Source organism: Poecilia reticulata, linkage group LG12 (assembly GCF_000633615.1).
Source record: "Poecilia reticulata strain Guanapo linkage group LG12, Guppy_female_1.0+MT, whole genome shotgun sequence".
NCBI classification, from domain to species: Eukaryota; Metazoa; Chordata; class Actinopteri; order Cyprinodontiformes; family Poeciliidae; genus Poecilia; species Poecilia reticulata.
The window spans coordinates 15330794-15356654 of NC_024342.1; the positions used below are offsets into that span (position 1 = coordinate 15330794).

General features: G+C 37.3%; 1 protein-coding gene across 2 annotated transcripts in view; it reads right to left on the bottom strand.

The window, feature by feature from the left end:
• Nucleotides 1-6741: 6741 nt before the first annotated feature.
• gnaz (guanine nucleotide binding protein (G protein), alpha z polypeptide) overlaps nucleotides 6742-25861 on the bottom strand; it is a 39204-nt gene continuing 20084 nt past the window's right edge. The window contains exons 1-3 of one of the 2 annotated variants that reach the window (XM_017307784.1): nucleotides 24405-24505; nucleotides 19513-20831; nucleotides 6742-7731 (exon numbers count right to left, since the gene is read on the bottom strand). In XM_017307784.1, coding sequence (XP_017163273.1) covers nucleotides 7387-7731; nucleotides 19513-20235 — 1068 coding nt within the window. In that variant the 5' untranslated portion in view covers nucleotides 20236-20831; nucleotides 24405-24505 and the 3' untranslated portion in view covers nucleotides 6742-7386. Of the gene's footprint in view, nucleotides 7732-19512; nucleotides 20832-24404; nucleotides 24506-25861 lie in introns of those variants that run through there. The other variant, XM_008424078.2, reaches the window with a different exon arrangement.

The window sequence follows — 25861 nt, forward strand, 5'->3', positions numbered from 1 at the left end:
TGAAGAACAACAGTCTAGTCCTGAGTTCAGGATCTAAACAACTCGCCATAATAGATGGAGCCATAAATTTAGCTCCATAGTTAATAAAATCTTGAAGGAGAAAGTCCAGCTATCTGCCCTTGACAGCGATGTAAAACACACCGGCAGGTCCGCCTCCGAGTGGCTCCAAAAACAGAGACGAGGTTTTGGGGTGGCCTAGTAAAAGTCTGGAGTCAAATCCAATTAAAATCCTATTTTATGACCTCAAATAGGCCACATATGCTCAAAAACTCTCCAGTGTGATTTAGTTATTTAATTAAAAACAGTTCTGCAAAGACAGGGAGAAAACTCCCACAGTTTAAAGACTCGTTAGCTAGTTTTACATAGAGCCACGTTGATTCTGAGCATTTCCCTTTAATAAATAAAATCGTCCTTCAGAAAATCCACTTTGCTCTGACAGATGTTAAAAATTGATGATTTAGAAAAATAGAAGTGTGACAAAACAGTTTTTTTTTCACAAGTTTGTATGCTAATTTTTATTCTTTCCAATATTATCTGAAAATTGGTTCAACCATGTGCTGAATGTGCTACAGCTATCAACAAATCAATAGCTGTGACTATTTGAAGAAATTTATGAAATATTTAATGTAAAATTATTTTATGAATACAATATTTTAAGTCTTTTCCACCTTAAATACAGCTTTCTGCTCCCGTGGGCTGAACATGGTATAAAATAGTGTGATAGAGTGATAAAGCACTATGAGAGGGTGGCATTGTTAAATTCTTCAGGCCGCCCCAGCTGCCCATATCGCACACACAATCTAACAATTCCTCTGATTTACAGCGTTGTAAGAAAAACGTCCCGCCACCATCAAGAGCAACAAACCTGTTACTGGGAAAACATACTGGTCCCAAACTGCTGTAAATTCAAAGGTAAGTAATAAAATCTATTTTTGTGGTACTTTATTTATTTATTTGCAGATAAAAAGATACATTTTAACATACAATGGACATTCTTTGTGGGGGTTTTGTTTTTCAGAATTGGTCAGGCAGTTGATTATATTATTATAGTAACAAGGCTTACATTAACCATGCTGGCGTATTATATAAATACCTCTCTGTGATAAAAAACCCCAAAACAAAACAAAACAAAAAAAACTGTTGACTACACTCCATTGTTTTATGGAGTTTACTCCTAATTTCTTTGAACTCATAAATTAAAAGCATCGTCCTTTGAGTTTCTTTTTTGCATCCATTTTGTAGCTTTGTGGCTTTTATAGCCGCCCCAGGCCCTGACCACATGATGGTCACAAGGCACAATTTCTGCAGAAAAAAAAGAAAACAGCACATTCTCATACTCTTACTTTCTCATCAGCAGGCTATATTTATGTTCACCCCTCAGAAAAATTCCCACTCTCTTGAATCAATCCCAGAAAGAGCACTGGTGACCGAGAGTTGCTCTTGACATACAAAAGTTGAGCAACTTGCCAACAGATAACGTCCAAATCAAAGGGATGAGAGAGTTTTGTGAAGGTTTTTGCGATCTGTGCTGTCGCCTGTGTGCTGTAAGCCGAGCTTAAGCAGGAAAATTGTCACGTGGACATTAATGAAGAGCACCAGATTAGTCACGAATGTGAACCTTTAAATGGTTTGATCAAAGGAGACTATTTACACACACTCTACAATTACTGGAGCCCACGGTGAAAAAGGAAAACGGAAAAACGTCTTAAAATAAACAAGTCTTTCATTTTGTCAACGTCCTTCATAGAATAAACTTGAAACCTCGCACTGCACAGCTTGTAAAAATTCCAGTTGTTTTAAACTTTATGATTCTTGTTTTGGGGCTGGAAGATAGGGAAGCTGATGGCACCATTACCTTAAAATCCCGCCCTCTCTGCATGCAGTGGGTTTCTCACCGGGTAGTCCAAAACGGTGACTAGTAGGTTAGTTAGCCTCTCTTAATTGAAATTAGGAGAGCATGTGTGCACTGTAAAATATCCGAGGCGCATTTAGTTGTGTATCTTCTTTTCTTTAAGTCAAATAAATTTAGTGAGTTTTAGATTTTGAACCTAAATGCGTGAGTTTGTGAAAGATAATTGTGTTAACTTTTTTATTAATTTTATCAAACCTCGCAGAGCTGAATAAACCAGAGTTTTTAGGTCAGCTTTTAAAAACGCTGAAAAAAGAAAAAGACCGGAGTGGGAACTATTTCCCAGCGTGCTTAGCAGCATGTTTTTGTTACATTGATCTGACTCTTGTGCGTTATCAAAAAAACTGCTTTTTTTAATGCAACTTGAGGATAATGTGCTGTTGACACTAAATGTTTTTGAGCAGAATCCCTTGTGATGTTTAATATCAGATTATCAGATCAGAAATCTTAAGGATTTAAAGTATTTAAAGTAAAATAAGTAGTTATTTTTAATTTAATTATGTGAGTGAAAATAATATAGAAGTGTTTGCTCTTTATCAAGGTCAGGGCAGTTTTCTTTTTCTTGCACATAATTATTTGGTTTAAATTGCAACGTTACGTTAAAAGTCACAATTCAAGATTAATTAATTTCAAAAATGTGTTACAACTTGTGTCTTGTAGTTAAATCAACTTCACAAACTGTAATTTCTGAGTTAAAACCATGACAAATTTCTTGCTGACTTCGATTGCATTTTCAAGGCAGCAGGTGGACTTTTATTTTCAAGTTAAATCACCTTCAAATGTTTTACCGTGTGTGTGCGTGTGTGTGTGTGTGTGTGCGTGTGTGTGCGCGTGTGGGCGTGTGTGTGTGTGTGTGTGCATGTGTGTGTGTGTGTATCTTTCCCATGTCAAAGAGTGGCTAAAAGAAATGTGCCTCTGTCACACACAATGTCCGTCTTCCAGGGAAGAAGGATGCAATACATAAAAACAATGGTTCCTCAATATTATTTCCCTCCACTGAATAAATGTACGCACATTGAAAGCTGAATTTATTTATTGTTTTTATTTCCAGGGTAAGATTGAGTTACTGCAAATTTACTGCAAGAAGGACATTTAGTCCTTCTTCTTCTTCTTCTTCTTCTCATGCAGAGGTTTGAAGACGTTCTAAATAAACTCTAATTTATGTCTTGTGAGGTTTAGAAAGAACATGGTCTGTGAACAGGCAGACCCGTTGGGTCAGCGAGAGTTTATACTCTAATTAGAGCGGAATCCTGTCATCCCACCACACAGAGGCCAAGTTCATTCAGGAGTAATTTAATTGCATACTTCATGCCCAAAGTTTTCTTGCTCCAATGGCTACATTGTACGCAGAGGACCCCCTCGCCACCACCTTTTATACGACGACCGTGGAGGTTGCAAATTGTTTTTATGCATAATTACAGTGAAACAGGAACACTTAGACAAAAATCACCCAAAAAACACATTCACTACACCATAGAAATTTGCATAAGTTGTTTTTATTCATAGTTATCGTCCTTTTATATTTTGTATCTCGTTGTTTTTTTTTTGTTGTTGTTTTTTTTTTGTTTAATCTTTCTTTTTTTTTTTTTTTAGATTTTTGTTGAAGTGGACATCCTGTAAAGCCAAGCTCGAAGCCCTTGGCTGAGTTGTTTTCCGAGCTGAAAAGATAGAGGGAAGAGTGGAGAAGCATCTTCCTCTTCTGTCTCTCGCTCTCTCTTTATGTCACTGACAGTATCCCAACTCAACCTTTATTTTCACTTGTTTGAACAAAGAGTGTACCTTACAGTATATTTACATCATAGCGACTGACAATTTCCACTTAGATAACGTAAGGACGATTGAACTCTCAAGATTCCTTTTATGATTTAAATTCTTGTTCTTCTTTGATCCACTTTGTCCTCAGATAATGACCTTAAAGAGAGTGTTTTCTTGTCATTACATCATTGTAATCTTCTTGGTAACCAACATAACATTTTTATATTCATATATCTCTTTTTCAATAGATTCCTCTCTGAGAACTGTACAATCGTACACAGTGTTTGACTTTTATATATATATTTTTTGGGAATATATTATTTAAACCCGAGAAAAAAAAGAAACATAATCCCAAAGAAAATACATATTAGTATCCCAAAGTAACAAAATCATGCATGTTTTGATGTATTTCCCATAAAAACAAAAGAAAGAAAAAAAAGAAAAAAAGAAAGTATGGGATCTGGTTTTATTTACAAACTGATCTTGGCACGGTTTTCGTTGTCTCTTGCTGGACTCTTGGAATGGTTATAAACACGATTTTTACTTTTCTGAGTGCGACATACCTCAGGTATTTTAAGTCAGTGACCTGCTATTAAGAGCAAGTATGAAAGACTTTTTTTTATTTTTAAAGCACATAAATATTGAAGAAAGATGAGGGAGGAAAAAGAAGGACATAAGAGGGTCAACCAGAGGAAAGAACAGAAATAAGGTGCCTTGCAAAATGTGTTTTTACCTCCTGCGTTTCACTTTTTTTTTCCACTTACAGCCACAGTTGTGTGTTTTATTAGGATTTTGTTTGGACAAAACAAGATAAAGTAGTGCCTAATAATGTTGGCGGTTCTCAAATTTTACAAACCGACTTCTGAAAAGTGTGACTTGGATTCATATTCACCCCATTTACTCTGATACCACTAAATAAAATTGCAAAAGTAATTTAACTTTTAGGCCATTAGAACCAGTTTCAGCTGTTGTATTTTGAATCTAAAGTCATTTGCTGATCTTCACATAATCTTTTTTTTTTTTTTTTCCAAATTCTTTGGATAATAACTTAAGCTTCATTTGACAGGATGAAAAGTGTCTCTCCATTGTCGAGCTGTGCTAGAGAATCTTAATTGGATTTTGATCTGGACTTTGGGAATTTATGAAAGAAAGACCAATATGCTTTGATGTAAGCTGTTGTATTGGAGCTCTATCTCTGGATGTTGTTACCAGAATCTTTGCATCCTCTGACAAACATTCCTTCAGTATCCAGTTATATTAATTTTCTCCATGAGGCCTGAATAGCATTTTTGGAGACCACCATGTGCCAACCGTGGGGAAAGTGTTAAATCATGTCACATCTACAGTATGTGTTACTTTTGGTGCAGTTGAGCTGTGAACAGTACATATATACTGGAATCCATGATGTGTAATTCACATTGTTCTGCTAGCATGTCCTACTTTAACTTCCATATAAAATGTTTAATATTTTAGGACCAGCTGACTATGTGAGAATGAAATGTCAATGGCTGGCTGATATTTCAGTGATTCTTGAGAATAGGGACAAAATGGGTTTTAATTTTCCCATAATTTTTTTGTTGTCATTTCTCAACCTTATGTATGCAAATATGACAAATAATGTTTTGGAAATGTAAAGATGCTAAGGTACAGGCTCCCAGTTGCAACATTTTTTTTTTTAAATTACATTTTTAATCGACCTGACCCAGAACTTTGTCATCACCATCTGACAAAAATAAATATAAAATGATTTTTAAAGTACCCTATTAGTGATATTTTTACTCATTTTGCAGACAAATGCTTCTCAAGAAACAAAATAAATATTATTTAAAACTAAAAACAACAAAAAGTCCATCTGACGGAGTTGACACTGCATGACGGAGTTGACACAGAACTGAAGGTGGTGACACACTAGTGAGTAAAATGAAAAACTTGATACATGTGAAGTAATGCAATTTATGTAAAATACATTAAAATGAATAAATTGCACATTTAAGTGAGATTTGACGACAATTTCACTGAAAGAGTCACAAACATCTGACGGAGTTGACAAAAAGCCAAACTACCTCAATTTATGTGATGTTATTCTGAAGGAGGCCATATTGTAGCTCATCAGGTCTATGAAATATTTACATTATACCAAAATTAAGCTTTTATTTCACAAAATTTCATAAAAGTTTTGTAAATTGTCAGTTATGGTGTTGGCACATCATGGTTGTGACAAACAACAGGAATAAAAAGAAGAAAAAACTAAAGATTAACATAAGCTAACCAGAGCTAACTAGCCCTCTAGCAAAGGAAGAGAAAGGAAGAGGTCACGGGGTCCTCAGAAGTTCTGGTGCCCCCCAATAATGCCTGATGTTTTTTTACATTCTTTTCATTTCTGACGGTGTTGACAAAAACTAGGGACAAATTTCAATGGAGTTGGAAAATATATAAAACTGATTTTTAATTCAATTTATTGACACCTTTATATATATTTATATGACTACTTATACTTGTCATAATATATAATTTTAGTATTTCTTTATTTTAAACTATTATAATGTGTTGAGTTCTGCTCCTGGACAAGGGCTTATACAGGCATCTTCCACCGACTACAATGTTTAAAATAAAAAAAAATTATTCAGCAAATACTATACACAAAAATTATATTTTGTGTATATTTTATTCAAATTTTGTGCTTTATCCACAGGACCTGTTTTGTCCCTATTCTCAAGAATCATTGAATTATTAGCTGAACTGATTAGTAGAATAAGAAATCTCTGACCAATGAGGTTAAATCAAACAATTGTGTATTGCATTCAATCCTAGAATGACTTCTTATCTTACTCTATTTAACTTGGAGGTATCCAAGATAATGAGGCCGAACACATAAAGTTGAAAACCAAGCATCATTTTTCTCAATTATGCACTGCTTTGTGCTGATCCGTCACTCAAAAACATAACGACATACATTTGAAGTTTGTGGTTGCAATGTGACAAAAAAAGTTGAAAAGTTCAAGAGGCAGCTGAACTTTTGCAAGGCACTGCTGTGTGCTGAAAACAAGTTTCACCTATTTTTTTAAATTTTTTTTTTAGGTCGTGGCAGTTTCCTTTTTGAAAGCAACCCTGTGACATCATATCAACTGACTTTTGTTCCCCTTCAGAAACACAGATTTAAGGTGAATACCTCATCAGGTACACTCGCTGTATCCTATATGTGAAGACTTCCCTCCCTCCCACCCCCCCAAAAAACAGCATTGATTTGTCAAGATTATATATCATAACACAGCATTAATTGACTCAGGCAAATAATAGAAAGGGGAAAAAAAACTGCCAGTACACACTTTGGATCTCACTCTTAGGTTTGACAAGAGTAGTCTTGAATTTTCCAGTGTCGTTCTGTCAAAGGAGCGTTGACCCAAATACCTTGTGTGTGAACAAACCATAAAGATGTATGTGTGTGTTTATGTGTGGTGTCTCTGCATACTTAAATTCAGTGCAAACACATAGGGTAAAAACTCCCACCTCAACCACGGCCCGGCAGCTCTGTTGACTCAACAGCATTGTCCAACCCGACCGACTTAACACAGATTTTTATCTCCAGTTCTCTCCTGCAAGTCCTCGAAAGCAGACAGACTAACACATTGCCCACCGGTGGGGGGCCAAACTGCCTCTGAGCTGCCTGCATTTCTCCCGCTGCAACAACCCACCTGAACCCACCTCCCAGCCAGTGTCAGGTCCTAGCATAGCCCAATATACTTGAGATTGTTCTGGATGATCACGTCCGTGACGGCATCGAACACAAACTGGATGTTGCTGGTGTCGGTGGCACAGGTGAAGTGCGAATAGATCTCCTTGGTCTCCTTGTTGCGGTTGAGGTCCTCGAACTGCCGCTGCACGTAGACGGCCGCCTCTTCGTAGGTGTTCTGGCCTTTGTAGTCTGGGAAGCACACTGTCAAGGGAATGCGTTTAATCTTCTCAGCCAGCAAGTCCTTCTTGTTGAGGAAGAGAATGAGCGATGTGTTGGTGAACCAGTTGTTGTTGCAGATGGAGTCGAACAGACGCAAGCTCTCGGCCATGCGGCTCTGTGTGGGCACAGAAACACGAAACCTTAAGAACAAGGAAAAGGCGAGTTTCATAGCTAACCCAAGTTTCTGTTCTAATCGACACAGTTTGTAATTTTCAGTGGGTTTTGACAAAATGAGACACAAAAGGTTTCAACAGAGTGTCAGGATGAAAACAAAAAGAAAACAGCCTCGCACGTCAGAGACATCTGCTTGACCAACCAAATGTACAAATCGTCTGTTGTGTCAACAGAGGTTTAAGACCAAGATAAATCAAGGCCTCAGTTTGAACTCTCATTCTCTCCCTTGAAACAGTCAATTACATCTTTAACCACATTCTGCATGTCCGGTATTGTGAAATGATCAGCTAAGGAGGACGCGTTATTTAATATTTTTACAGCTGATGCTGTGAAGCAGATAACCTGAATGGACAGAAGATAAAAAGAGAAATGTCCACCTTCATAGAGCCTGTGTGCAGTTTAATTTTTGTAAAAATAAGTTTGAATGTACATGTTTATGAGACCTGCAAAAATGACTTATTAATGACTTAGGAGCTTTAAAATTAACAACAGTGTTTTGTTGTTGTTTTTTTTATCTGAGGAACTTTAAGTGACCACAGCTCAACGCTGCATTATTATTATAAGCAACTTTGTTTTAGGACAAACTAAAAATTACATTGAAAGTTATTGAATTAACTTTTGCTTTCAGTCTAAACAGCATATAAAGGTGGTTGAGCATATAAGTTAAAAAGTAAAATATGCTTTTTTTTCTGGGCTACATACGGACTAGGTTCAGTCATTCTCAAATGGTAGAAAAAAAAAACCTGATATCAAGAGTAACATGCTTTTTACCTTTACCTTAAATCTTTAATCCAACATATTAAGCATCAAACCTGAAAGTTTTATTCCTGCTAAGAATTTTCTTGGTGAAAAAAAATAAACAAATGTGCACAAAATAAAAAGGATGAAAACACTTCTGATTTTTTTTTAGATTCTTTGATTTTCTTTTGGACCTTTATGTGAATTGCTGATATAACACAAGTTCTAACTTTACATTATTTCATTAGCTGCTTTCTATTTGGGTTTTTGCAACCAAGCAGCTCCAGGCATTAGCGACGCACAGCTATAAACTACTATACATATGAAAATAGTAGTTTGTTTTGTTGCAGCCAAAGAGACAGCTAAGTTTCTCATTGTTGTGTTTTACAAGCCTTTCATTCTGGTTTTCTACATATTTGTGGTGGATCACAATGTAGGGAGCAAAGCATCGCCAAAAGGAGTTACATGTAGCAAAATAGTTCAGATGGCCTATCAACTATTTACTTGGTATGTGTGACTGGATGAAGTATAATTTCTTGCATATAAGGTTTTAATTGGTCCTTTCCCAGTCAACAAGCCAAATTCATCTCCATTTTCAAATCCTGTGCTTCCCCTTTTGTGATTTGATGGGCAGTAGACTGCAATCGTTGATTGGCCGGTGGATCTACGTCACTGGACGAGCGAGGACAGTCATTACAAACTCCTGAAACAACAACATCCTAACCACCGCCATCAGTCCGCAAGATGGCAAGCTGCAAACTGATAATTCCACGGTCAGATCTTGAGGTCAAAATATTTTTTATCAATTGTGGCAGAAGAGTTCACACAGCATCAGCTGGACGGAGCAACCCACAAAGGGAACAAATATCAAGAGATTTCTGAGAAACTGGCTGAACAACATGCGCAAAGTGACATCACTGGCGCGTCAACCACCTCCTGAGCACACATTCCCACATATAGAGACCAGCACTCTGCCAATGCAGACACCCGACTTGACTGGAACCCTCTACGTTTTCTTTATCTGCATGCTCTGCGTTTGCTATGTGAGCTATTAGCTATAAACAACTTTGACGCATTTTCATATCTCTCTCATTTGATTCAATAAGAGGCAGAGATTCCCACATCTAACGTGGAGTATTGTAACCCTACGATCTGTCGGTAGTGTGGGAGCATGCATACATGCACGCCGTGGGGAGAATCTGTGCATCCTGCACTCATGTGATGTTGAATGTATAAGAGAAAACAGAAGAATAGAAAGTTGATCCGTTCATGGCAGCTGCTGGCATGTGGCGACTAGCCAGCAGCTTGTGACTGGGAAGATGTCAGATGGAGGACTGCTGTTTTGAAAGGTTACAGAAACAACATGCTCTAAGCAAATCACAAGATCTGCACTGCTTGGAAAAAAAAAAAGTGGGAAAAAAGAGATGCTGATTATTCAATGGCGTGAGCCCAATATTTGTGGACTGGAGGAAAATGTTAAAATTTTAAGAAAACAGGTGAGCGAAACCTTCATATATGTATCAGAAAACTCAATTACAGAAGATACTGAAGGCTGAGAAGACAAATGTAATGACAACACAGCTTTATAATGAATTCTCCAAGGTTTGCATATATCTCACCTGCTACAGGAGTCTTTTAATAACTCCTGTCGCATAAATCCAGATTTTTTTAGCCTTAGAGGCTAACAGCTAATGTGATATTCTATATCCCAATACAAAGTGGGTATTTATGACTTAAAAAAAACACTAGTCTCAAGATGTAGTTGTGGTTTATGCAAATGATTTTCTGAAGCCTTAAAACATTTAAATTAGATAAAAGGATTGAATCTAGATTGCATACTTTTGCTCACACTGATCACTCAACATGCTTCCAAGCTGAGCTGCACGTACTATAGGTGTCTTCTGAAAACTCTAAATATTTGCTTGCCTGTCTCTTTGTTTCTGATGTTGAATCTGGTTCATGTCGACTGAGCAACATGCTGATAGATTGCTGCCAGGAAAGAAAGTTGACGTTTATTACACTGGGAGGATCTTCAACCCAAATATCCAATGATCAGCTGCTCCTTGTGATTATTTACATCTCAGATTCTTGCAGTCCACAACGAATATTTTAAAGGCTAGGACATAAAACTTCATATTCTCCGTCTTCCTGTAGTAGATTTGCTTTTGCACCTATTCACAAATACATTTTTCCCATGTTATACGTATATGGAAAATTTTGAATAACTTGAATTCTTCTAGGACATTTTAGGTCATTCTAGTTCTTCTTTCAAAACTGTGGAAACTGCGGACTGGGCCCTAAACAATGTGTACAGCACAAAATGCTGTCGGGCTGCTTGACCTAACTCTTCCTCTTTCCTCGGTGTCAAAACATGACTGCAACTGCTTTGGGACTACAGCAGGAGACAGCCAGCAGAGCCCAGGGAGGCTCTCGTCTCTTCTGCTGGCCACTTCACACTTGTGCTGAAAGATTTCTTAATGGGGAGAGCAAGGAAAAGGTTAGCTGGGGGGAGACAGGAGCTCTAATGCATGCAGCTCCTCCGTTCTTTGCTTCAAACACCAACAACTGATGCAGATTGACTCATGAACAAAAGCACAGGCAAACAAAGTGGCTTAAATTAGGGCTAAGTATTAATAAGGAGGTCCACCACAATGTCCCTGCTTTGTTTCCATAAATGAAAAAAAAAAATGTTTAAACGTGTGCATGATTCATCGAGGTTCATTTTCACGCTGCCTTATGAGGCCAGGCCTCTTTGCATTTAGCAGCAAACTCGTTGTACCTGAGAGCTGCATTATTTAGGATTGGCCGTCTTTGTTCTGCCCCTTTTTTTAAATTAGTAATGTCTCAACATGCGGCAGCCACACTGCAGAACCCAGAGCTGAAATCACACGAAATTTTAAATCAGAATTATTTTCAAAGTATTTTTAGTTTTTTTTTTTTTAATATAAAATCTAATCTTTTTGTCTGACATTTTCATGTTTACGGTTCTGCTCAGACTTACAGACAATAATCCTCTGAGCCGTGCATGTGCTTTACCTTGATTTGGGATTGCATAAGAGGAAGGTCATGACATTTCCTCTAAAGGACAAACTAATAAAAGATTATGGAGGATGACAGACAAAATGTACTGAGATAGCTTTGTAGGTGAAAGCAATGGCATGAAAGGTAATGCTGTTTTTTTTTGTTTGTTTTAGCTTCTGCATAATAAATAAACTTCCAGGTGCATTTTATCAATATTTAAGATTCTGAATGAAGCAAACTTTTTTGAAGGATTGGCATGAAAAATTCAAGGCTAGATTCTGGATTCACTGAGCTGAGTATTTTTTTCTAAACTCATTAGAAGATATTATTGCTGATCATTGTCTAATGTGACAGACGAATTGCTAAAATAAGCAAACATTAGCGATAGAGAATTGATCCTGCAGCCAGGGCTGATATTTGCCAAACAGAAAATCACAACCTTGCTTTTTTTTTTTTTTCTTCACAGACATTAAATTCACAGCAGGTTTGCAGAATCAGCTGTTGCTCATAAACCTGCGCTCCACATTCCTGATGCCACACCCATGGAGCACTTTCACAGATTCATGCACACACATGCATGCGCATGCAGTCTTCATCCCTGTTTTTTTTTTTTTTCCCTTTTTCATCCTCCCCTACCTCATCGCAGCTCCCTGTCAACAGCGCTAGGATTAGGAGCATTTGACTGGCCTGTTTCTTAGCAACAGTAACCATGGCATCCGATTCATTATGAAGACAGGGATGGGACAGGGAAAATGCATCAGGGAATGAGCTGATGGGTAAATGTACTATAATTATTATGGAGCGTTTTCTTTCTTGTGTGACTTTGTGCGTTTCAGCTGAGCTGGTGTCGTTTACAGACGGAGGGACGCTGTTTTCCGTGTGTGTCTCCACGCGTCACCATGTCTCCAGCTTTGAAGGATGTGGCCATTACAGACACTGCTGGCCAAAGGAAGGCAATGATGTTAAATGACAAAAGGTTGTTTTTTTTTCCCATCCAAAGTGTTCCAGTGCTAAACCAGGGTTGGTTCTAATATCAGCTTTAAAATAGTATGGAAAAAAAGCAGAGACAATTAAGAACCAGTTTGGTTTTCCAGAGTCAGAGAATTGGTCTGCAGGGCACAAGTATGTCTCAAATCTCTCCATCCTAGTCCCAAGATTAAGGTACACAGTTCCAGAATCAAATCTAATTAGGAAACTTTGAATTTCAAGTTTTAAATAAGTTATTTGTCCAAATATGTAATTTAATTACAAAGCAGCAGAGATTTATTTTTTATAGTTTTATAATTATATACTAACTTATTAAGTTGTATTTTTTCTTAGTTGTGTTAGATCTGGAAATTTTCACAATTATTTACAGTATTGCATATGTAAACAATTTTTATGTCTTTTTATTTCTCCTCACCCCAAATCATGTTAGCATATTAGTGTGATAAACCTCAACTATAACATTGATAGAACATCTTGATTTATAAATTTTTAAAGAAAACATCTTTCTGTCGGTAACCCACATTTGACACGATGCAAATTTGATCATTTTAAAACTTAATTTAATTACTTAATTTTAAACAGAGTGCACTTTATGTTAGAGCGCTGAGCAGTGGGTCCAACAAACACAAGACCTGCACATTTGCTGCGGCTCTGGCTTCACGTTCAAATGTCGAACATGAAGCCAAGCAACTCAAAACAGCCACAAGCAACAATCATTAAGAATCAATTAAGAATCTGTTCTGATGCACCTGCTACTATCTGGAATTAAAATGTTAGTGAATCTGCCTCAGCATCTCTGTGCAGAGTTACCTGGGTGATGCAGCATGCATCCTCTCTGCCTCCCTTTATTTTCATCCAACTTTGTGTACACCAGTTTGACAGGGCTGGTAGAGCAACAGCTAAAAATAATTAGAATATTGTGTCAATACTAGAACCTGGGTTTCCATTGCGCCTCAGCAGGTTGTTCATTTCCATCTTACGTCATATCAAAGCAGCATTTCATGCAAAACTAAGAGCATAGAAATGAACATGCTTTTCAGTAACTTGACATTTCTGTTTAAAGCATCCCTTTTTATCAATTTTATGTAATATTTCCATTTTCTGGGACTGGATTTGGGTTTTCTATTATTTTTAACTGATGATCACCAAAACTACAGCAAATACAGGATGGGAACATTTCACTCTGTGATGAATCTCTGAGTTTCCCCTTTTTAAGAGTGACAACAAGTATTTAGCTTATTCACAACATTCACTTTTTTGAATATGCCTAAGAAAAGCATTTAAGCAACACGCCAGAGATTCATTATGTATGTTGCACCAACAGATTCATAAATATTTGCAAATTACCAGAAGCGTGCAGCGGGCTGGTTTGTACAGCTACATTGTAGCAGACTTTCTGTTTGGTGTAAGTATTTTCAAATTAAATGGTTCAAGTCCAAGTGAAGTCATTGGTGTGAATGTTCAGGTCAAGTCCCAAGTCCTTTGTGATTTTACTCAGGTGACTCTAAAGCCATTAAATCTGAGTCCACACCTCGGTGAGAACCAGAGTTTTGCCATTTCATCCTGTGACCTAAAACGTCTCCTTTGGTAAATCTTTGATTCTCCCTTTCTTCTCACCACCAACATTTCTGTAGAGAATCAAAGTGCAAGAAGACGTTGCACAAATCTGATTATTTTCATGCTATGCCAACAAACAGATGTGTTAATATCACTTGTCAGAATTTCTAAGACTGTTTTAAGCATCAGTCAGTGTTCGTGATCACTTTAACAAAAGTAAAACAGGGATTTCTGATTGCTGATTACTCAAGATGGGCATCAATACTATGATTGGAGCAACAAATCCAGGTTAAAACAGGATGCAAAAATACTATTTGTTTATAAACAAAGATACAAATGGGGTTTAATATTGGCTTTTGTTAATGTAGCTTAATTTAGTACAAAAAAACGTACAAACACAAGAAACATTCAGGTTTGAGGCGCTACAGTGGTAAGCCAATAAAGACAATATCTATTATCTTTAATAAGCACCAGTTAAAGGTTGGAGTTGATGTGGTTATTTTTTCCTACTAGACTCAGCATATCTTCTGTTTTGTTCATTGATATTAACTTCAAAGCATGTTGGGTTCAAAGGCTGATTTAACTCGAAATTTGAGAGAAAGAAAGAAAGAAAGAAGGAAAGCTAGTCAGCATCATTTCCAGTTAAAAGCCGATGAGTCACATCTTATCTGAAATGAGACCTGTGACTTTGATACACATTTCATTTTGTTTTGTTTTTTACAAAAGTTGATTTCACATGAATAAAGGGGGATTTTTTACGAATTGATGCAAGCTCTTCTTTACATTTCGAGGTGTTATTAAATGCCAGTTTCTTTTCCTCATAACTATGACTAATGTGATCAAATTTGGCCAAGTAAGTTTTAACCTAAGTAGAGCAATCTGCGTTTCTTTGGAATGTGTCAATATTCACCAACATTCAATATGTGACATTTGCTCACACCTCCACTGCAAATGTACTTCTACTTTTAATTTTGTGTCCATACTTTTGGTGTTGAATGCTCTTGAAAATATAACGTTCTAGTTTTTTGTTGCAAAGTACAGATATTTGATTATGGCTTAAATTTACCATTCAGCAAAATATGGAATGAAAAAAAAAAGGCATTTGTTGAAAAGTGTAGAAAATATAACACATCTCTGCTCCACCTTAATAGATGAGAAGAAGGCGGAGAACCTCAGGCCCCGACATGATGAAACATCCCTCCAAACTTTAGAAAAGACAAATGACTGAAGAAATAATGCTGCATTCATGCACAGAGTGCTGCTAGCCTTGTACATCTGTCTCTGACTGTTTGTGTTGGGTTCAGGTTAATAGCATTTGCAGATTGATTCTTACAAACTTCCAGCTAATAGCCTCATACATCTACCCCTAACTGTTTGTAAAAGTAATTTGAAAAAAAAAATAAATCACAGTATCATCCTTTCTACATAACTTAAGGATAATTATTGACCATCTGATGTTTGCAATTTCATTGTGTTTAACATTAAATATCAAAGAATGAAAAAATTGCACAAAGTTACAGAATTTAGATTTTTTTTAATAACAGTTATATTTATTATGCACAAGTTCCATTTTACTGAAACGCTGATTCTTTTTCACTGTAATAAAACATTCAGAAACATTGGAATTTATTAAGATGGCACACTTCTGCGTCATGTAGCTGCTGTTGTGTTTTATTTAAACTCGTCTTGCAAAAGATTAGAGAAAAGGTTGCAGGTACATTTATGGTCCTCATCAACAAATCTGCTGGGTGTTCATATCTGTCAGTCTCATTCTTAAATGAGCTGAAAGAAAATATGGGTCATCTTCTTTGAAATATGTCTGAGGAAAGCATTTTATTTCTCAGCCAACTGTGTCCATGAAAGTTAACTATCTTTGAAACATAACCAATAGTTAGATTCTCTTTGGTAGATCTATTTTTTTCATCAGTAATTTTGTTAATTGACACCTTCACCTATCAACAACTGAGCTAGGTAACACACTTAAGCTGATAAACCTGCATAATTTACAAAATGAAGCTTAGCTCTCTCACCAAAATACATCTGATTACTGAGGTGTTGCTTAATGCAGCTGCTTCGCTTAATAAGTGGGTTCTGTAAGAAGTTGTGCTCGTCCTGAAAGCAAATGGTAGCATGAATATCAACAAGACCTCTGCAAAACAAATAAGAGACTCTTGGGTTTTAGCTAACAGGCGTCTTTTTGTCATTCACCTTTGTGCAAAAGTTTGTTCTCATCTCGCGCTAGTTAACTTCCGTTGCTACACGCCGCCTGTACAATCTGCTAATTCTCACAGGTACAACCTCACACTTTGTTCTGTGAACTCAATTAACACCATCCTGCATTTTCTCCTCAGACTTTATTTTTAACCTATAAAACTAATTGATTTCATGTTCCAGCCTGGCGCAGCCAGTGCACATTTTACTTTATCAGAGTAACCCGTAAATTATCAGGCCAGTTTGGTATTCAGCAAGGACGACGTTTCAGCTGCACTTCGAGCTATTTCCAGACTCAATCAGGGTAAATCCTGGATGCTACAGTTGCTTATAAGGACTGAACTGTAATTGTGACACTGGAAAATGAAAAAAGTAAGTTTCATGGTTATAACTTCTCAGAAAAAGTGGTGTTAGTCTTTCAATTTCACTGGGATGCAATATCTGTCCAACTATTCTTAAACACTCGGATAAGAAGAGCAGAACGGTTATGAATGGGAAATTATTTAGATTCCACAACTGTTTTAAAATAACATCCACTGCTAAGATAACAAGCTAAAGTTAAAGCATTTAATAATCTATATGCATTTTACAATCATGAAAAACGACCCCGACACATTCCTACTAAAAAAAACTTTAGATAAGGACAATAGAGTTAGAAAAAGTTATCTAGATTGTTTATTGAACTACACCAGAACGAATGAATGGATTGCATTTGGATTGCAGGAGTGCATTTTTAAAGAAAAGAATGAGATGGTTTTGTATACTCTGCAGGTCTGTTTTTGGAAAATGTAAAAACTGCTGTGTGTCTACTGAACTCTAAAATTAGTGTCAAACAGAGTGATGCATTTGATAAATTTGTAAAACCATTTTTTTTCTTTAAATCTGCTTTACAAAACTTGCTTTAGAGCCTGAGGCAGGAACAATGCAGTACCACTTAAAAGTTTTAAGAGTCTAGACATGGTGAAGAGGATTTGTAGTTCAAAGCTTCAGCAGAGTTTGTGGCACCAAACAAATTGGTCTGAGTATATCAGAAATTTCCAATTTACTTGGAGTTTTACACAAAAGCACTCTCATAGGTTTATGAAGACAAAGAGGAAATGCCCAGTGAGTGGTAAATGTTTGGATGGAAATGCCTTAATGTCTGAGGCAAATGGGCAAATAGGCAATTAACTTAAATATCCAATTATGGACTGTCACAACAAGGGTTTTCACAGGCTAAGACAAATCAGACAATATCAAATTTAAGACGTTGCCTGGACTGATTATTTCCGGTTTCAGTTACATTTTACGGTGTGTTCCAGTTACCTCTGAAATCAGAAGTCGCAGTTAAGTTTGACAGGCAGGGAAACCAGCAAAATGCACCATAAGTTGTCGATTGGTTTGCACTTAGCATTAAATTAAATCAATTAAAAACTGGGTTGCATATGATATTTTTTCATAACATGGAGATACATGTCTCCATATGTGTTGCATGGTTTCTTTGACTCATATTGGCAAAATGTTTAAACGTTGACTAATTTTAAAGTTAAGTCACAAGTAGACAAATTGTACTTTTTATGCCAAACTTCTCTTTTAAAAATTTGATGGCTCATTTGTTTACTTCTGTTTCTGTGAGGGGTGTTTTTCTGTTTGAAATCAGTCAAAAGAACCTTAGAAATTGTTTTATTTCGATCATACTATACCTTTACTGAACTTGTTTAGCATTACATCTCAAATTCCTCATAAAGATCGGTTGTCTCATCCTAATCCTGCAGCCACAGCTAACATTATTTGCTCTACTTTTGGGTACCAGCCTGTTTCACAGGGCAGGGAATTTTCTTCTGGGAAATGTGTTGCTGCCTCTTGATGCTGAGGCACAATGCTCCAAGTGTTTCCCTTCACATGACTGCAGTATGTAAAAGAGCTTGACTATCATGCTTTTTCTTGTTACTTTAACTTACTTATTCATAATTTACTGAGTTGGATGTACATTTTTAAGCGAATAGTTATAATACAGAAAATAAACATCAGAGATCCATTATATTTAATGTGATGCTTGTTTGCTGTAGTAGTTTAAGAGTTGTTAAGGCTTAGCAAACTAATATACTCATTTAATTGTAAAGAAATGTATGAACTGATTTTATGTGAAGTTATTACACCTAAAAATTAAACTTAAACCAAAGATAATCAAATTTTGAACACAATTATCTAAGAGTCAATGAAAAAAATATGAAAGTCATTTTGAAAATAAAACAAATTAGCTTGAAATATGCAATATAAAAATCCTACAAGAGGCAGAAAATAGCACTGAACAACAAACAAAGTCTGTGTGTCCCCGCGTATCAACGTGACCACAGCAGGGCTGCTTGTATTGTGAAAGGGGATCTACAGAGAGGAAGTGACACAGCCAAACGCCTGCGTCCTCTGCTGTCTTCTCAGAAATATGAAATAATTTGTTCTACATATTAGTTGTTTGCCTCTGAGAACTTTTAGCTCTTTTCAAAGTGTGAAATAACAATTTTCTAGTGCGTTTCAGTGATTTAAGGACATTAGAAAAAGTGGACATTAAATCAAGAGATATAAATGATTTAGTTTTATATGAAAATGTGCAACTAGACAAATGCCTTCTAGAGAAAAAAGTCACAGTAACAATGACAACTATGCTTGGAGAAGTCAAGATGAACCTTTTTATTTTAGGAATATTTTATTAAGTTTTGGGCATTTGTAGTAACATCTTGGCTTGAGCTTCTTTTACTACTGGCATTGGTCAAAGTAGATGAAGTTTATAAACTCGACTGCTAACGGTGTTGAAACTTGGAGAGAAAAAAATGTTCCAACAGGACAAACACATTAAAGCTGCTTTTTGAATGGAAAAGGCAGGCTAAGATCAGGCTTCTTTGCAAAATGTGGACAATGTTCAAATGCCTTTTCTGTGCCAGAACAACCCATTTAGATTGATTCTACCAATGTTGCCACAAATGGTGGGCAAAAATCTAACTAATAGGCCCAGAAGCTTATTGACGACTACAAAAACATGTAGCTGCAGTGTAATGTGCAAAGTCACCTTTAACCTAATATTAGTTGGAGTGCATGTGTTATGGTTTGAACCTCTATATGTAATTATGAGCATGTGTGGATTAGAGAAAACCGACAGCAACTTTGAACATGTGAGGAGTGAATGACAAACATCTGACTCCAGTAAGTGTCCCAAAACAGAAATGTTCCTTACCGTCTGGTTGTCCTCGTAGAGTTTTAGATCATAGCCACTCAGCTCAACACAGAATATGATTGCAGTCACGCCCTCAAAACAGTGAATCCACTTCTTTCTCTCCGAACGCTGTCCACCCACATCCACCATCTTAAAAGTGAGCTCCTTGAAGGTGAACTTGTTCTCCACGATGCCTGTGGTCATGTCGCGGGAGCGCAGGATGTCCTCCACAGTGGGGATGTACTCGGGTGCGGAAATGCGGTCCAGGTCATTTAGGTAGTAGGCGGTGTTGTCCTCTAAGTGGTACTCGTTGGAGCGCTGAAAGCACTCCTGGACCCCCGCGTCTGCCCACAGACGTTTCATCACCCCCAGCAGCTCTGGGGTGATCTCCCCTTTGCTCTCTGCCGGCCCCGTGAGGGCGAAGAGTTGAACGGCGTCGTAGGCGCGATCGGGATTGTGAAAGTCAATCTTAAGGGTGGTGAGGGCTCGGATTATGCGGGTGAGAGAGTCGATGGCGTTGTAGAGGATGAGAGGCTTGTACTCCTTGCAGGCTTCCAGGTTGAAGCCACCACTGTGAATGATTTTCATCTGCTTAACAATGGTGCTCTTTCCGGAGTTGCTGGTGCCCAGCAGGAGAAGCTTGATCTCACGCCGTTGCCGCTGACTCTCTGAGCGCAGATGGCGGTCGATCCGCCTGGAGCGCCGAGCCGCTTCCTTCTCCTCCGAGCTCTGACGGCATCCCATGGTCCTCCACCACGTCGTTAGCACAAAGGAACTCGTGCTGCCTCTGGATGGGAAAGCAAATTATGATGAAGAAGTGGATCAATAGGAGGTGGTGGTGGCGGCGGTGGAGGAGCTGGAGACTATTTCTGTAGAGTGCAAAGGATTCAGTGAAGGATCCAGACAAGAAATCAGTGATAACACGAGACAGCAAAGGGACCACACGCAGGAGTGACTCAGGAGTATTTCATTCTTTTTCTTCAGGGGCAGTCTGTGAGTTCTGTGTAGGCAGAACCCAGACTTGTGGGATGCCCACACAGTCCCTGGCCCTGAGGTCGGACTGCCTGCTGAAGCCAACAGAGCTGGGGTTCATAGCAGGGGCTCCCCCTGAGGAAAAGCACTGGTGAAAGGCTGGGGAAAGGTTACTGTATGTCAGTAGAGAAAAGACTTGGACTTGATGCTCGTGAATGTGAAATCCCAGTCACTCTCCTCCCACATGGCTCTCGTGCTGTGTTGTAACCATGCACCTCCGTTCGATATTTAGCCAGTTTTGTTTGATCCAGGTGATGAAAACCTTTCCTCCTCTTCTTCCGTTAGATTTCTCCCAGAGGACAGGAAGCCTGCCAACACAGAACATGGAGAAAAAGATTTTATACTTTCAGTTTCAAGCAGTTTTCTAATTAGTAAATTAGGCGTAGAAGGAAAAGTCTCACCCTAAATGTGTATCGTACTTTAAAATGCCTTGATTTCAAAATTGCATTTGTGAAACTGAAACTAAAACATAGAAAGTTTTTGACAATCCGCCAAAACAGAAATGTCACATAATCACATGCCAGGTATTTTCTATGCATTGCAATTTCATGCTTGTGTTCAGGCATATCTGCTTCATTGTCCTCCTTTGTCTTCAGGCTTAAAAACAAGACTGGATGGACTCAATGTGATGTCATTTCCTTCTCTTACAGAGACACACTTCTGTTGGCGGAAGAACAGCCAGCTGAATAGGAGCCGATGCAAATTGGTGGGTTTTTAGCACAATAAAAGTCTTAAAGTATCAAACAGTTGTGTTTTATAAGTTGAGTTTGAATATGACATAGCTTCAAGAGACCAATTTGCAAAGTAAAACTTTAAATTAATGTGACTTGTCATGGATGTAGGATATAGTGACTTTACTTTAATGTTTTTAATATGAAAATCAATAAACAGAAGCAAAAATCATACAATTTTTCAACTTGTCATGGCATCCAAGCACCTAAAGAAAGCCAAAAACATATTTGTGTCCCGTTTTATACTTTTATTGCTCCAAACTCCGTCTGTTTAAACTCCCTGTAGAACACTGTTGCAAGGACAAAATTGTTTCTACATTACAAACAGTATTTTGCACATATTCAAGTTAAGATTACCATTAAAATCATAATCAGTGACAGTGGTAATAGAAAACTCCAAATTGTTATCTTTGTCTTTCTAACACACAAAATCACACAAGAGTAGTAGGTTGTGAAAGTATAGCAACAATCCTTTAACTCAAAAAGATCACAAAGCATTAAAAGTAGCTGCTTTTTGGATCTTTTACATGCACAAGGGAACCTTTTGAAAACGGTTTTGTCTGCAAGAAAAACACAGAAGCACTCCTCTCTTCCAGCGTCAAATACTAAGTAAAAACTCAGTCAGATGTTTGCACTCTTGGTCTGGTTTGTTTGTTTACCTTGTTATTAGCTTGTCAAATTTTTTTAACTCTCAGCATTGTATCTTTTCATGTACTTAAAGCCAACTGTAACTTCACGGAGATGGTAAATATTAACAAAACGTACGTATTGAAAATAGAATAAACAGAATGAAAAAGACCTCCCCGCTTATCTAAAAAAAAAGCCACAAGTAGGCTACTAAACAAACCACAGATTAGTTGTGTCTGGTTGGGAAAGGCTGGAGGAAGAATGAAGGCCGATCTCCAGCAGCATAATTTTAGCTCATCTTCTCTTCGGTAACCAACATGGCATTAGGAAGGCTTTTAGCTCCACCGATCATGCAGAAGCACCTGCACAATCAAAAATGCTAACATGACCATATGTAAAAAATAACCTCAAAACACCAGATAAAAACCAGGTTCCTAAAGCAAATTATGTCTACTGACACGAATAGATTTAATCCTTCTGCAACAGCAACAGTTAGCAGTCGCCTCATTTCTTACAAAGTAAAAATGTGGAAACCATAAAACAAATCCTACGATGTTGTGATTATATTCATTTTCATATCGGACCATTAATGCTCTTGAACTCTGTTTAAAATCTTGTTATCTCCGCACTTCTATAGAAACCCAGAAAATGAATATTTATGGTTTGTTTAATTTGTTCAGTCCTTAAGGTTAGATTATTTTGTTGTCATGTTCCAAGATTTAAAGTTAACAAAAAAATCTGAGGAGCTTAAATTATTGAGAGATATTAACCAGTAGGAAAGTTACTGATCAGAAAACTTGCCGTTCAGTTTGTGGTTTATTCAGAAAACTCCATAACATGAGTACATCGGGCCCCGCTTCCTGTATTGGAAAAACTATGCCAGTACCATGCAAAGTTACCTCCAGTGGAAACACATCTGTGGTTAGAGTTTGTGCTTCACACCACTGACTTGTGATGTTGTCATCTTACAACAAAAACATTCAGCATGAAGCTATAATCCCACTTTCATCTAGTCATCTTTCTTTATTGAAGTCACACATTGTTGCTGGTTTGGCACAGATTAAGGAGTCAACACGCAACATGTCTCTTAAGCTCTTTCTGCAATAGATAATTAACATCAATGGCCTCAATTTTTTATTTTTTTTTTCATGAAAGAAGAGAACCTCTACATTGATGTCTCATAAAATAATCAATCCAAATTATACTTACAGACAGTCACTGTGAATGAGCTAAGACATTATTTTATGTATAACATTGATAACACAATCAGTTTGTATTCTAAAGCATTTTGCAAATGTACACAACATGGGTTAATTAATATGGAAATACTTTTCTGCTTATTTAACCATACTGAATAAAAATGTCTTCTTACTACAGGATTTATGTACTGGATATTAAGTTTAATGTTACTTTTTGTTATCCATCCTGTATTGTTGATAACAAAAAAATGTTTTACACTGCTGTAAAACATTGCACCTTAAATATTAATCAGCAACTTGACCTACATATTGAGGCATTTTTCTCAAAAATGGCATGTCAGACAGTTCCTTTTAGAAATAAGTGAGTTGCAATCTGATGTCTGAAACTTATTCTGTGGCCAGACGCTCTGTTTACTGGTGGGTGAGAACTCACCACAGAGGAACAGTGGTTGCAGGGCTGGAAATGCACGCCAACCTTTAGGGGTTGTTGTTGCACACAGCTACTTAGAAACAGTTTTGCAGCCATCAAGTATTAAATACTAACAAGTGCTAGAGGGGTCTAAAAATTTGAATGCCAAGTCTTGTTTTCTTGTAATTTAAATTTAAATATATATGTATATTTTTATCAATAAGTACCATAATATTTATTTAAATTAGCAATAATATTGCTCTCAGTAAGATTTATCTTGTAAGAGTAAGCATTAGGCCTATGGCACAACAGAAACAAGTGTAGTTATTTTTTGTTGTTAGTTCATTTTACAAAGGTTATATTAATTTTAGTAAGACTTATCTACTCAGTCTTCAGAAAAATGGGAAAAACAAACATGCCAAAAATGCAGCCGTAACCCAAACAGCTAACCTTTTATAAGTAGCAGATAATGAGACCATTTTGTTGACCAAGTGCCTGTTAATTTCTGTTGTACTTCTAAAATTCTGAAATAATTTCAAGGATGATTTAATTAAAATATCCAAATAAGTGCCATAAATTAAAAATCTCTTCCTCTAATTGAATGTTTGTCATGAGATTACAAAAGAGGTGCTTACTAGTCAGGTGCTTACTGACTTGCGCTCATACCCCTAATGCTATTATCTGAGCAGTGCCTCTTCTGAATTCTTCATCTGGTCTCTTCAGCTGCAGTTCTGCGTTCACAGATCTAAACCAGAGAAGAGATTAGCTAACCATGTCGACTCCTTCAGCACCAACATGCAATCGCATGAAACCTCGTATGTTTAATCAAGATCAAGGCAGATGGCATGTAAGTGATGCAGTTTAGATAAAAGAAGCATATTTCCTTGCAGCGTTATATAAGATGATGTCTCTCACCATCACCGTGGAAAATAACAAGCCAAAGTTGGCAGGTATCGTTCTTGCTTTCGTAGAGCTTTAAGCTTCTCTCTGCTTGCCCGGACATCTGTTTGTTGTTCTGCCCTGTAATGCCAAGATGAATAAAAAATATTTGTGTGAATTTAATTTCAATAAAACGGAATTTCCTCTGCTGCAAATTCCAAGTTATTCAGTAATAAATACACTGATATTTTTCTTGGCTGAGGAACAAATGTGATATTATTCAGCAGCCTAAATGTGTTTTTAGTTGTTGTTATTGTTTTACCAGCAGTGAAGCTTAATTTCCTAATTCCCTGGGAAAAAAGTGATAGGGGTTTGCTTATATAAAAAAAATCTGAGTGGCCAAATGGAGCAGAACCAAACTATAACCAAACATCACTACACAAACAAAGCAGGGAACATTGTTTTGTAGCTTCGGGCACTTGACCACCCTTTCAAAATGCCATATCCAGCCAAACCAGTTAAAGCTCATCATTGATTCAGAGAGCTTTGGAAACACATTGAAGCTCCAAGTATACATCATTCCATGTCTCTAAAACCTGCAGCACTTGTGGTTCTGCTCTGTTTTGATGCTTAACCTCAGTAATGGCATTGGAGGTATTTTGCAAGCAGCACTCTGTCAAGATTGGTTAGCATCACAATGAATTTAGATGAATATATGCAAACTCTGCGTGTGAAAAATTAGTGGGGAAAAAAGACTGGTCCTTTGGCCACTTAGTTTGGTTCACTCATTCAGTTTCTTAGACAGATTGCAAATCCACTAATCTGAAGGTAGCAACTCACTGCATTTAGGTCTTTAGACGAAATGAAGGAATGTCGGTTCACACCGAGCATGAGAATGGGAAGGACAGAGCATTTAAGTGAAGTTTACAAAAACTGCTAACCTGCTGGCAGTTTCAAGGAGAACCATCTCCTTGGTTTACAGTGAATGTTCAGAGAAAGAGAAAATATGCAGTGAACAAGAATTGCTGCTTTCTTGATGTCAGAGTTCGTGGAAGGACTGGTAGACTGGTAAACAAAACTGAAGTTATTATCTTTGGACCTAAAGAGGAGCGAACCCGAATCAACGCACAGCATCAGTTATTACAACTAAAAACCAGCGATCAGGCMYGARACCTGGGAGTAGTGATGGACTCTGACCTGAACCTTCAGAGCCACATTAAGACAGTCACAAAGTCGGCCTTCTATCACCTGAAGAACATCTCTAGGATTAGAGGACTKATGTCTCARCDCVATCTAGAGAAACTCATCCATGCGTTTATCTTTAGCCGCATTGATTACTGCAACAGCGTCTTCACAGGTCTGACTAATAAATCAATCAAACAGCTGCAGCTGCAGCTGATCCAGAATGCTGCTGCTCGTGTTCTCACTAAAACCAGGTCCCTACACTGGCTCCCTGAAGCTCAGAGAATAGACTTTAAAATACTGATGTTAGT